This window comes from Sesamum indicum, linkage group LG10 (genome assembly GCF_000512975.1).
Source record: "Sesamum indicum cultivar Zhongzhi No. 13 linkage group LG10, S_indicum_v1.0, whole genome shotgun sequence".
NCBI classification, from domain to species: Eukaryota; Viridiplantae; Streptophyta; class Magnoliopsida; order Lamiales; family Pedaliaceae; genus Sesamum; species Sesamum indicum.
The window spans coordinates 4,371,053-4,382,233 of record NC_026154.1 but is presented as its reverse complement, the minus strand read 5'-3'; the positions used below and the strand labels follow the sequence as shown (position 1 = coordinate 4,382,233).

At 30.4% G+C, this 11,181-nt stretch overlaps 2 protein-coding genes across 2 annotated transcripts; both read left to right on the top strand.

Annotated features, from left to right (window-relative positions):
- On the top strand, window positions 272-3,667 carry LOC105172073 (probable aldo-keto reductase 2). Its single transcript, XM_020697280.1, has 5 exons — window positions 272-523; window positions 1,266-1,466; window positions 2,200-2,372; window positions 2,840-2,942; window positions 3,182-3,667. The coding sequence occupies exons 1-5, from the start codon at window positions 308-310 to the stop codon at window positions 3,521-3,523; spliced, it is 1,035 nt and encodes a 344-aa protein (XP_020552939.1). The 5' UTR covers window positions 272-307; the 3' UTR covers window positions 3,524-3,667.
- LOC105172072 (probable aldo-keto reductase 2) lies at window positions 5,830-9,951 on the top strand. The gene is made up of 5 exons (XM_011093411.2): window positions 5,830-6,117; window positions 6,993-7,193; window positions 8,453-8,625; window positions 9,080-9,182; window positions 9,441-9,951. Exons 1-5 carry the CDS (start codon window positions 5,890-5,892, stop codon window positions 9,774-9,776), a joined length of 1,041 nt encoding a protein of 346 aa, XP_011091713.1. The 5' UTR covers window positions 5,830-5,889; the 3' UTR covers window positions 9,777-9,951.

Genomic DNA, 11,181 nt, shown 5'->3' with positions numbered 1-11,181 from the left:
ACTTGCTCCGTCCTAGTTTCCAATGAGACTCGCCTCCATCGTATAGGGTTAAGTAATCCAAAGAAAGGCTCTCTAATCTACCCAACCGAACTACAATGCCATGCCTACTTCATACCCTTAGCCTCCCTAACAAACACTAAGAACACCCACTTTTCCATTTTTTATTCGTTCGATAAATTCCGCCTGTCTTTGTTTTTATTGATATATTAATGGGATTCGCGTCTATAAATAAATACCTTTTCTTCACTAACTCTAGAAAAAGAAAGAAAAAACGAAAACGATCTTCAAAGTAAGAGAGGGAGAAGTAATGGCGACAAGAGTGGGGCGGATGAGGTTGGGGTCCGAGGGCTTGGAAGTTTCGACTCAGGGACTCGGCTGTATGAGCATGTCCTCCTTCTACGGGTCGCCGAAGCCCGAGGCTGAGATGATAGACGTCATCCGTCGTGCTGTCAATTCCGGCGTCACCTTCCTCGACACCTCTGACGTTTACGGCCCCCACACTAATGAGATACTCATCGGCAAGGTATGATATGTTTATGCGGGTCTTTGGTTATACTGTCATTTGTGTCTGCATGTTCATGTAGTTTTTGTCGAACAAGCTGTAATTACTAAAATTAATTAAAAAATATATATATGAAATACTCTTTAAAATAAATAAAATAATACCACATCAACTCATCATTTCAGGAAAAAGTGCAAACATCTGATGGAACTTTTAGATGTATTATTGTAGTAGAGATAAGTTTAATTAAATTTCAAAAGTGAGTGAATTGAATTATCGAGCATAATTTGGTAATATTGTTTAAAATTTCTACCCTAAGAATCTCTTTATTTGATAGGGGATGGATCGATTTTCGCGATTTAATTATCAAGCATCATATTATTATTATCTTTTTTTATCTGGTAATATTATTTTAAATTCGTGAAAGAAAATATATCCCTGAAAATTAGAAATATTCCACCAAAAATCCAACATTCTTCTTTTCTGAATAAGTTGATTACGATTATCAATATCAAGTATTTACAGCGAAAAACTATTTTAAACTATAATAATCATACATTAATCATCAATATCTAATCATCACATGCTATTAAAATAGAACAACATCTCATACATCGGTAGAGTTTTAAACCCAAAACCTCAGAATTATGAGGTTTCAATTTCGCTAATTGAACTAGACCTCGACGGCAAAATTCTAATATTTCGATGGGTTTATTTTTTTTCTTGGGAATCTGCTAATACAGACAGTATTGTCTTTATGTAGGCTCTGAAAGGAGGAATGAGAGAGAAAGTGGAATTGGCCACAAAATGCGGAGTGAATTATGAGAACGGGAAGATGAACATCGTCGGCGATCCCGCCTACATACGAGCCTGTTGCGAGGGCAGTTTGAAGAGACTCGACGTCGACTACATTGATCTCTATTACCTCCATCGCATCGACACAACGCTTCCTATTGAAGTCTCGGTTAGTTTTTGATTTCCCCTTTATTTTTATTTTACTCTAAATTACAAGGAGTTGTTTTGAGATTTGTTTTAATTACAAATAACTTTTTGTTATTTAAAAAATTATAAATATTCTATAAAATTATAATTATACGAATAAAATATCTTTTAAAATGAGCTGTCACAAGATGGTATTTGTTAGGATACTTGTAACTTTGAGGGAATATTTGTAATTTTTCAAATATCGAGGGATATTTGTAATTATGACAAACCTCAAGAGAGCACGTTGACCGAAAAATCACTGCAACAAGATATAAAATTAGTGATTGAATATTAAATTTGAGACTAATATATGTATTGAGTGACAATAATTATGATGTTTCACAATATAATTATTAATAATATAAAAATATGCACGAAGTTGTTGTTACAAGGTTGTCACGATGCATTGTGTTACATTAATTATACACTGTAAAACCTCGATAGATTAACAATGTCGGCGACCACATAATTTTATTGATTTAAAGAGGTGTTAACTAATCGATAAATTAATAATTTAAAGAGATTTTTTCGATTAAATGAATCAACATTATTTTTCATGAATAAAATATATACATTATTAATAATTAACATTATTTCGATTAAATAAAATATAATTTTTATCGAGTATTAATTTATAAATATTCTACTTTAGTTGTATTGTACTCTCATATTTAGTAGTTTCCTTATTGTTTTGAACCTCTTTTCTGCAAAAGATGGGAGAACTGAAAAAGCTGGTGGAAGAAGGAAAAATAAAGTACATTGGTCTATCTGAGGCCTCAGCTTCGACGATCAGAAGAGCGCATGCTGTCCATCCAATAACAGCAGTACAATTAGAGTGGTCTATGTGGATTCGAGACGCAGAGGAAGAAGTAATTCCTACTTGCAGGTCTCACAAATACTCTCTCAATATGCGTCGCAAGCTAGGAAAAAATTTATTCAAATTAAATTTAATCGAATCGAATCAATCACATATTAAATATAGTTACACTTTATATATAATCGTCCCATTAACTCTAAGGTCATATATTCGAACCCCACTAATGTGTGAGATGTTATTCTACTTTAATAGTAAGATGTTAATTATATATACTTATTTGATATTGACGATTAGTATGTTGTTATAACTGTCGGTAGTTGATTGGTATAAATTAATATTTGATATTGATGATTGTAGTCGATTTATTCACTTAAAAAAATATAAAATCAGGAAAAAAAATTCAAATTAAACTTAATCGAATTAAATGAATCACATACGATTATTAGTCAGACTTGTTATATAATCGAGGAAATTGAATTTGGACTATAATTGCGTGTGGAATTGTTGTATTATGGTGGTTGCTGATGTGGTTTCAGAGAACTTGGGATTGGAATTGTAGTGTACAGTCCTCTTGCAAGGGGATTCCTCTCGTCGGGTGCAAAAGTGGTCGACTACATGTCTGATACTGATTTTCGAAAGGTTGGATTCCATCCTAGTACTATGTTTAATATAGTTATTTTAATCCGGGAAATTTTAGTAAAGATTCGGCTCGATCCAATCTAAATTAATTATATGACAAGTGCAATATATTTATTATGCTATTGGTGTACAATTAAAAAACATTGATGTATTCAAATTGGGTCATTTGAAAACTTCTCTTCAAATCATTTTTTCAAATTCAAATACATTCATATAATTTCTGCTACATGTACTTGCAGTCTGTCCCAATGTTTCAACCCGAGAATTTGGAGCATAACCACGAGTTGTTTGAGCGGGTCAAAGATATGGCGACCCGCAAGGGATGCACGGCGTCACAGCTGGCTTTGGCGTGGGTCCATCATCAGGGAAACGATGTGTGTCCCATACCGGGTACGACTCGAATCCACAATCTCGAGCAGAACATCGGGGCTTTAGCCGTGATGCTGACGGTGGAAGAGATGGCTGAGCTTGATGAGATTGCTTCGTTGGTGAAGGGTGATCGGTATGGGCCTGAAATGGCCACATGGCGGCATGAGGAAACTCCGTCCTTGTCTTCTTGGAAGGTTATTAATACTGCATGAAAAAAAGATTTTTTTTTGGAAAAATAATTTACCATGCGCTGTGCGTATGGACTAAAATTTGATGTGTTTCATTGAAATTATGGAATATTTCTTTTGATTTTAGTTTATTGAAAACTCGAATAAAGGGTTCTCTGGAACATAAGTTTTCGATTTATTGAGATATTTATTTATTTTAATTGAAGGTCCTTTGTGATTTGCTGATTTGTCGGATGTTTGTAATTTTTGTCGACATTTTGGTAATGTTTGGATATGTTTTCTGAGTATTCAGGTTGACTCAACGGTTGTAAATTGATTATAAAATAATTAACTAAGGGTAAAATATATCATGTTGCGCTGTTGAGATTTGATATTATTACAAATACCCTTTGCTGTTTGAGAAACTTTCGATACCCCTTATGTGTGACAAAATTATATAATCCTTGGACGGTAACATAAAAATATCAACTTTACCCTTACTAAAATTTTAAATTTTTTTCAAAAAATTAATAAAATATAAAAATATGATGTTTGAAGGATATTATTATAAAAAAGAATAAAAAATCTTATATTGGATTGGTGTTATTATAAATATATACATATATATATATATATATAAACATACAGGTTTAAAATGATTTTTCAGACAATTCAATACAAAATTTAGATGAAACCCCAGTAAAAGCTAATGGAATGGGTCAACTACTGCGCGGATGTTATTATTAAAGAGGTATCAATAATTTTTTAAATAACAAGGGGTATTTGTAATTATATCAAATTTCAGAAAATTCGACATAAATTTACACAGTAATCAATTATGGGAGAATGAATTTTAGAATAATTAATTTCAAAAAAGGTGATTATAATGCTTAGATTCATAATCTCTCAATTGATTATGCAAATAAAAATTGTAACTAAATAAAAAAACCAACCTCATTTTTAAGGTTATTGACGAAATTAAAAAAATATTTAATATACAATAACCGATAAATCGAAAATGAATAATTACAGTGGAATTAAAAATTACATATTGTAATTTTACCAAAATAGTTTCATTTTCCAGATTCGTCAAATCTTTGAACTTATCTTTTGCATTTGATGATAAAACAAAAGTAAGTATTTGGCACAAGTTTACACCACGACTAAATTACAAAGGCCTCTCTTCATATTGGCGTTAATAATAGGGTGAATAGCAATTTATTCCTGTGATATTGCAAATGAGCACATTACCCCTTATAAAAAAATATAACAATTTATCCCCTGTATTTTTTAAAATGAATCAATTTACCTCCTTACCATGTACTTTTTAAAATGAATCAATTTACCTCCTTATATAGGGAGGTAAATTGCTTCATTTTAAAAATCATGGGGGGATAAATTATTGTATTTTAAAAAATACAGAAAAGTAAATTGCTATTTATTTTTTCACAAAGGAGTAGTTCGCTCATTTACTATATCACAAAGGGTTGCTTGCATTTTTTTCCCTTAATTATATATACCTCATTATTGTTTAAAAAACTATAAATATCCCCTCTAAAATTATAAATATCCTAACAAATACACCCTACAATAAGCTGTCACAAAAAGGTATTTGTTAGAATATTTATAATTTTAAAAAAGATATTTGTAATTTTTTAAATAGCAATAAGGTATTTGTAACAATAATCTTTGAAAACACCAATATTTTTTCAGGACATAATATTATGATAAATATATATCAAAATTATAATTGAAATCATTTCAAAATGAGCTAATTAATGAATTAATTTACTTCTAGTTGTTATTCATATAATTTTAATTTTATTGTAAAGAAAAAATATAAAATAATTTATTATTTTTTTTACGAGATCTTACATACATATAATATATATATATATATTTCAAATAAATATTTATACTTCACGTTTGCTAAAACAAAAATAATCCGACCGGGCGCATAATATTAAATTATAGGTACGTAATTAAAACAAAAAATCCCCTTCACATGCAAACGAAAAGCCAAGTTAACAATTCTATGTTTTCCTGCTTAATACAACCACAGCAAAAGCAAAATATTCTTACAAAATAAAATATTAAATAATTTATTATTTTCTTATCAAATTCAATGTAAATTTAATACATACGTAGAAAAAAATTATACTTCACGCGTTGCGCGAGCACATTTTATTAGTAAAAAAGAAATTCAAATGGGTCCGTAATATTAAATTATAGATACGTAATCAAGCATAGAATAAAGAAATATTTGATGTGCATGTGAGGAATATTAGTTAATTTGCATAAGTCCAAAATTACATCGAGACTTCGCCTCGCCTCAAAAGAATCACCGTATATCCTCTTTCTTCTCTTCTTGAATTGAGATTCTTACTAGAGACATAAGGGTGGAAGAAGCAATGGGGACGACAGAGAGTGAAGCGGTGGGGAGGATGAAGCTAGGGTCCGAGGGCCTGGAAGTGTCGACTCAGGGACTCGGCTGCATGAGCATGTCCTCCTTCTACGGGCATCCGAAGCCCGAGCATGAGATGATAGAGGTCATCCGTCATGCCATCAACTCTGGTGTCACCTTCCTCGACACCTCTGATGTTTACGGCCCCCACACCAATGAGATACTCATCGGCAAGGCATGATTTTATTAGTTTGTTTTACTCAAAATCGTATTGTGTCTTTTGTTCTATTTTTGATATATACATGCTATAAAGATTTTGTCATCCATTTTATTTTAAAAAAATTATATAAATATTATATGTATATGTTAGACTGTGCCGAAAATACTAATTAATCTTAGTTATGCAATAGTTAGTACCCGTTTTTGCTAGCTAGTGAAGTCAATTATATATATAGTTGATGTTTTGGCGGTATCTAAAATCATAACAAGTGGTCAAAATTTAAATTTTCACATTGAGTTTGTCTGATCGTGGTAGATAGTATTGATTTATTATATATATAGTGTAGAGAGTAATTAATTTATTCTTTCTAGTGTAAAAACTCTTTGAAGTATACCAAAATTCTTGTACTAGATATATTAAAATTGACATTTATATAATTAATATCCAAACGTCATAATAATTGTTTTTCTAAAATTAAACATTACAAAATAATTAGTTCTTTCATAACCATAATCAATTAGTTTATAATCAATTATGCAACAGTTGGACCAAACTAGATCTTTCGGACGTGTACGACCAAACTTATATAAGCTCTAATACCTCACAAAACGTTTATTATAAGATTCAAAATTAAAATATCAGAAGATTATAAGTTCCTTCAAAAAACTATGCAAAAAATGACAATGTATAAATCTTGATATTTTGATGGAAAAAATGCAATTTATCCTCGTTCGATACGTAAAATAAGCAAAAAGTCCCCTGTAAAAAAAGAATTAGCAAATTATCTCCTGTATTTTAAAATCAAATCAAATTACCCCATATAAAATGATATTATTATTCTTTTTTTTCTTTGGAAATCTGCTGACACGGACAGTATTGTCGTTATATAGGCTCTTAAAGGAGGAATGAGAGAGAAAGTGGAGTTGGCAACAAAATGCGGAGTGAATTTTGAGAACGGGAAGATGAACATCGTCGGCGATCCAACCTACATACGAGCCTGTTGCGAGGGCAGTTTGAAGAGACTCGGCGTCGACTACATTGATCTCTATTACCTCCATCGCATCGACACCACTCGGCCTATTGAAGTCGCGGTTAGTTTCGGATCTCCCCTTTAATTTTATTTTAGAGTAAATTACGACGGGCGTTCGTCAAATTTGTCATAATTATAAGTACTTTTTTGTTATTTGAAAAATTATAAATATTTTCTTAAAATTATAAATACCCTCTTAGAATGAGCTGTCACGAGATTATATTTGTAATTTTAAAGGGATATTTATAATTTTTTAAATAATGAGTGGTATTTATAATTTTGACAAATTTCAGGAGAGCACATTGTAACTTACTTTGCAAATCGACATAAGAATCGCTGCAACAAAATTTTAAATTAGTGATTGAATATTAAAATGGAGACTAATATATGTATTGAGTGACAATTATTATGATGTTTCACAATATAATTATTAATGATAATAATATGCATGAAGTTGTTGTTACGAGGTTGTCACGGTACATCGTGTTACGTTAATTATAATATAGTAAAATCTCAATAGATTAATAACGTTGGTGTCCAAGTAATTTTATTAATTTAAAAATTATTTATTTATCAATAAATTAATAATTTATTAATTAAAGAGATTTTTTTTGATTCAACAAACCTACATTATTGTTCATGAATAAAACATATACATTGGATTGACTCTGAAGGAAGCACTAATAGCGCTAACAACTCTTCGCAATTTTTTGTTCCAGTATGAGAACGCAACACCGAAACTTTTTGATTCGATAAGAAAAGTTAGAAATGAAATACAAGTAGATTTAAATTTTAAAAAGCAGCACACAACAATAGAGTCGTATTTTACTAAGTTGTCTTAGTTATTTTGTAGCTTTATATAATTATTAATTTATAATATTGAAGAGACCATAAATTTATATAAAATGATCATTTGAAAAAATTATTTTCTTAATTTATCAAATTTATTAATTTAGACCTCGAGTCCAAGTTGGGACCCGAAAAAAATATTATTTAAAAAAGTATTAATATATAGAGATTGCACTAATGACAATTTTATATAATATTTTTTTGTATTAATTATTGATTTATGACGACTTTAATGAAAATAGTATCACTATTAAAACTAAGAATAAATTCGTTTAAAACTAATCCCACTAATAATTATATTGTAATAAAATCAAAATTACCGTGATTTAATATATATTTTCAGCGACAATTTTAAAAAAATATCACTTAATATTCTATCATTAATATTATTATTTTTTAGTGTAGTTCAGTTATTATGTATTCCTATATTTTGTAGTTTCCTGATTGATTGGAACCTCTCTTTTGCAAAAGGTGGGAGAACTGAAAAAGCTGGTGGAAGAAGGAAAAATAAAGTACATTGGTCTATCTGAGGCTTCAGCTTCGACGATCAGAAGAGCGCATGCTGTTCATCCATTAACAGCAGTACAATTAGAGTGGTCTATGTGGATCCGAGATGCAGAGGAAGACGTAATTCCTACTTGCAGGTCTCACAAATACTTTCTAAATATATTTCGTAACTCGTAACGTATGAAGCAACATGAAATTAGGAAAGAAAAAATTGACAAAGTTGAAATCCTATAACTTTAAGGTTGTGGATTCGAACCCTAATAATATGCGGAACGTTATTGTATTTTAATAGTACTTTCCACTTTAACAGTACGTGTTAATTAGATATAATTATCTGGTATTGGCTTACTGTATAATTGTTGTAGTTGTCAGTAGTTGTTTGACATATATATTGAATATTGATGATTGTAATCGACTTATTAACTTAAAAAAATATATAAAATTAGGAAAAAGTTTAAATTAAACTTAATTGAATTAAATGAATCACATATAAAATATTAGTTACACTTGTTATATAATCGAGGAAATTGAATTTGGGGTATAATTGCGTGTGGAATTGTTGTATTATGGTGGTTGTTGATGTGGTTTCAGAGAACTTGGGATTGGAATTGTAGTGTACAGTCCTCTTGCAAAGGGATTCCTCTCATCCGGTGCAAAAGTGGTCGACTACATGTCTGAAACTGATTTTCGAAAGGTTGGCGTTCCATCCTAGTACTATGTTTAATATAGTTATTTTATTGTCGGAGATTTTAGTAAAGATCCGATTTGATCAAATTTAAATTAATTATATGACAAATGCAATATATTTATTATGGGATTGATATACATTTTAAAAATATTAAGATATTCAAATTGAGTCATTTGAAATCTTTTCGTCAAAAATCATTCCCTCAAATTCAAATCCATCAATCCAAATGTACCATTACATGATTTCTGCTACGTGCGCTTGCAGTCTATCCCGATGTTTCAACCCGAGAATTTGGAGCATAACCACAAGTTGTTTGAGCGGGTCAAAGATATGGCGACACGCAAGGGATGCACAACGTCCCAGCTTGCTTTGGCGTGGGTCCATCACCAGGGAAGCAATGTCTGTCCCATACCAGGTACTACTCAAATTCACAATCTCGAGCAAAACATCGGGGCTTTAGCCGTGAAGCTGACTGCGGAAGAGATGGCTGAGCTCGATGAGATTGCTTCGTTGGTGAAGGGTGATCGGTACGGCCCTGAAATGGCAACATGGCGGCATGAGGAAACTCCGTCCTTGTCTTCTTGGAAGGTGGATGCATGAGAAAGATGTTGTAGTGTCGTAAGGCTTAAATTTTGATGTATTTCATTCAAACTATGGAGAAGTTTTCGATTTTATTTAGTTTATTAAAGCTAGAATAAAAGGTTCTCCAGATCATAAGTTTTTAATTAGTTAAGATACTCGTTTTTTCTAATGAAAGTATTTCGTTATTTGTTGATTTCCTGGTGTTTAGTTAGTTTTAAGGATCTTATGATTATGCATACTTGAATCTGTGTTTTTTGGGTGAATTAGGCGTAATTTGATTTGATTGTGAGAGAATAAATCTATACTATTAGTGTCCCATGAACATAGACACAAAAGAGGGGCAGATACATGATTGCCTGTAAAAAGTTAACTAATCAATCACTTGCTTCAAACATGTCTTTCGATCAAAAGATCTTACTAAAATCATTCAGCAATGGTTCCTTTTTCCTTAGCAAAATTTGCTCCTTTCCTTTCTCTACAGAGTTAACTGCAGCATTACGCGTGGTCGCGTCTAGTCAAGTCTGCAAATTTGCCACAATTTCCTCCTCCTTCCTTAAATGTCTTCAAATGTCACTTTTAGTTCCAATTTACCATCTTCACTTCCCATCAAACTTTTTATACTGAAAATACAATAAAATCATATGATTCCGAGTATTTAGCTCTTAAAAGAAGACATTATTATCATCAAAATATGACAATCATGCACTGATCAAAGCTTGTAAGAAAAAATAAATATGAAAAATAAGAGAGAGAAAAAAACTAAATGTGACGGTGTCCTGTTAAAATTATGGAAGTTTGTGAGGGCAAAAAATATAAAAGATATGAGAGAGAAAAATGAAATAGTGGGTTGAGAGAAAAAAATTATAGTTTTAAAATATTAAATTGATATTAAAAATTACTATTATGGGCATTTTTCTGAAAGAATAAAACGAATAAAAGGGTAAAATGGGACAATAAAAAATTGGTACGATCAATTAATTTTATTTTATAATAATATAAATATAGATATTGTATAACCTAAACAATAAATGGGCCCATATAATATTAAATTATAGGTATTTTTTTTTATTTGGTACTTAATTGGAGAAAAATGTCTCCTTCACATGGAAAAGAACATTCCCCATCCATAAAGCTAAGCTAACAAATCCATATACACTGCAAAATGTCAGTAGTATAAGGAAAAAGGGGTTTACTTTTATGACACTACACATGCTCATCTCTCTAACTCTTTAGGGGATTTATTTTAATGATAAGTAAATAATTATATTAATATATTAAAAATAATATATTAAATTGGTTAATCGAAGTAAATTATGATTAATTTATATAAAAATAAAATAAATACTTATATATTATTTAGAATTTAAATTCATAATTTTAAATTTATTTATAAAATTTTAATTTTTAATTTGTTAAGCTAAAA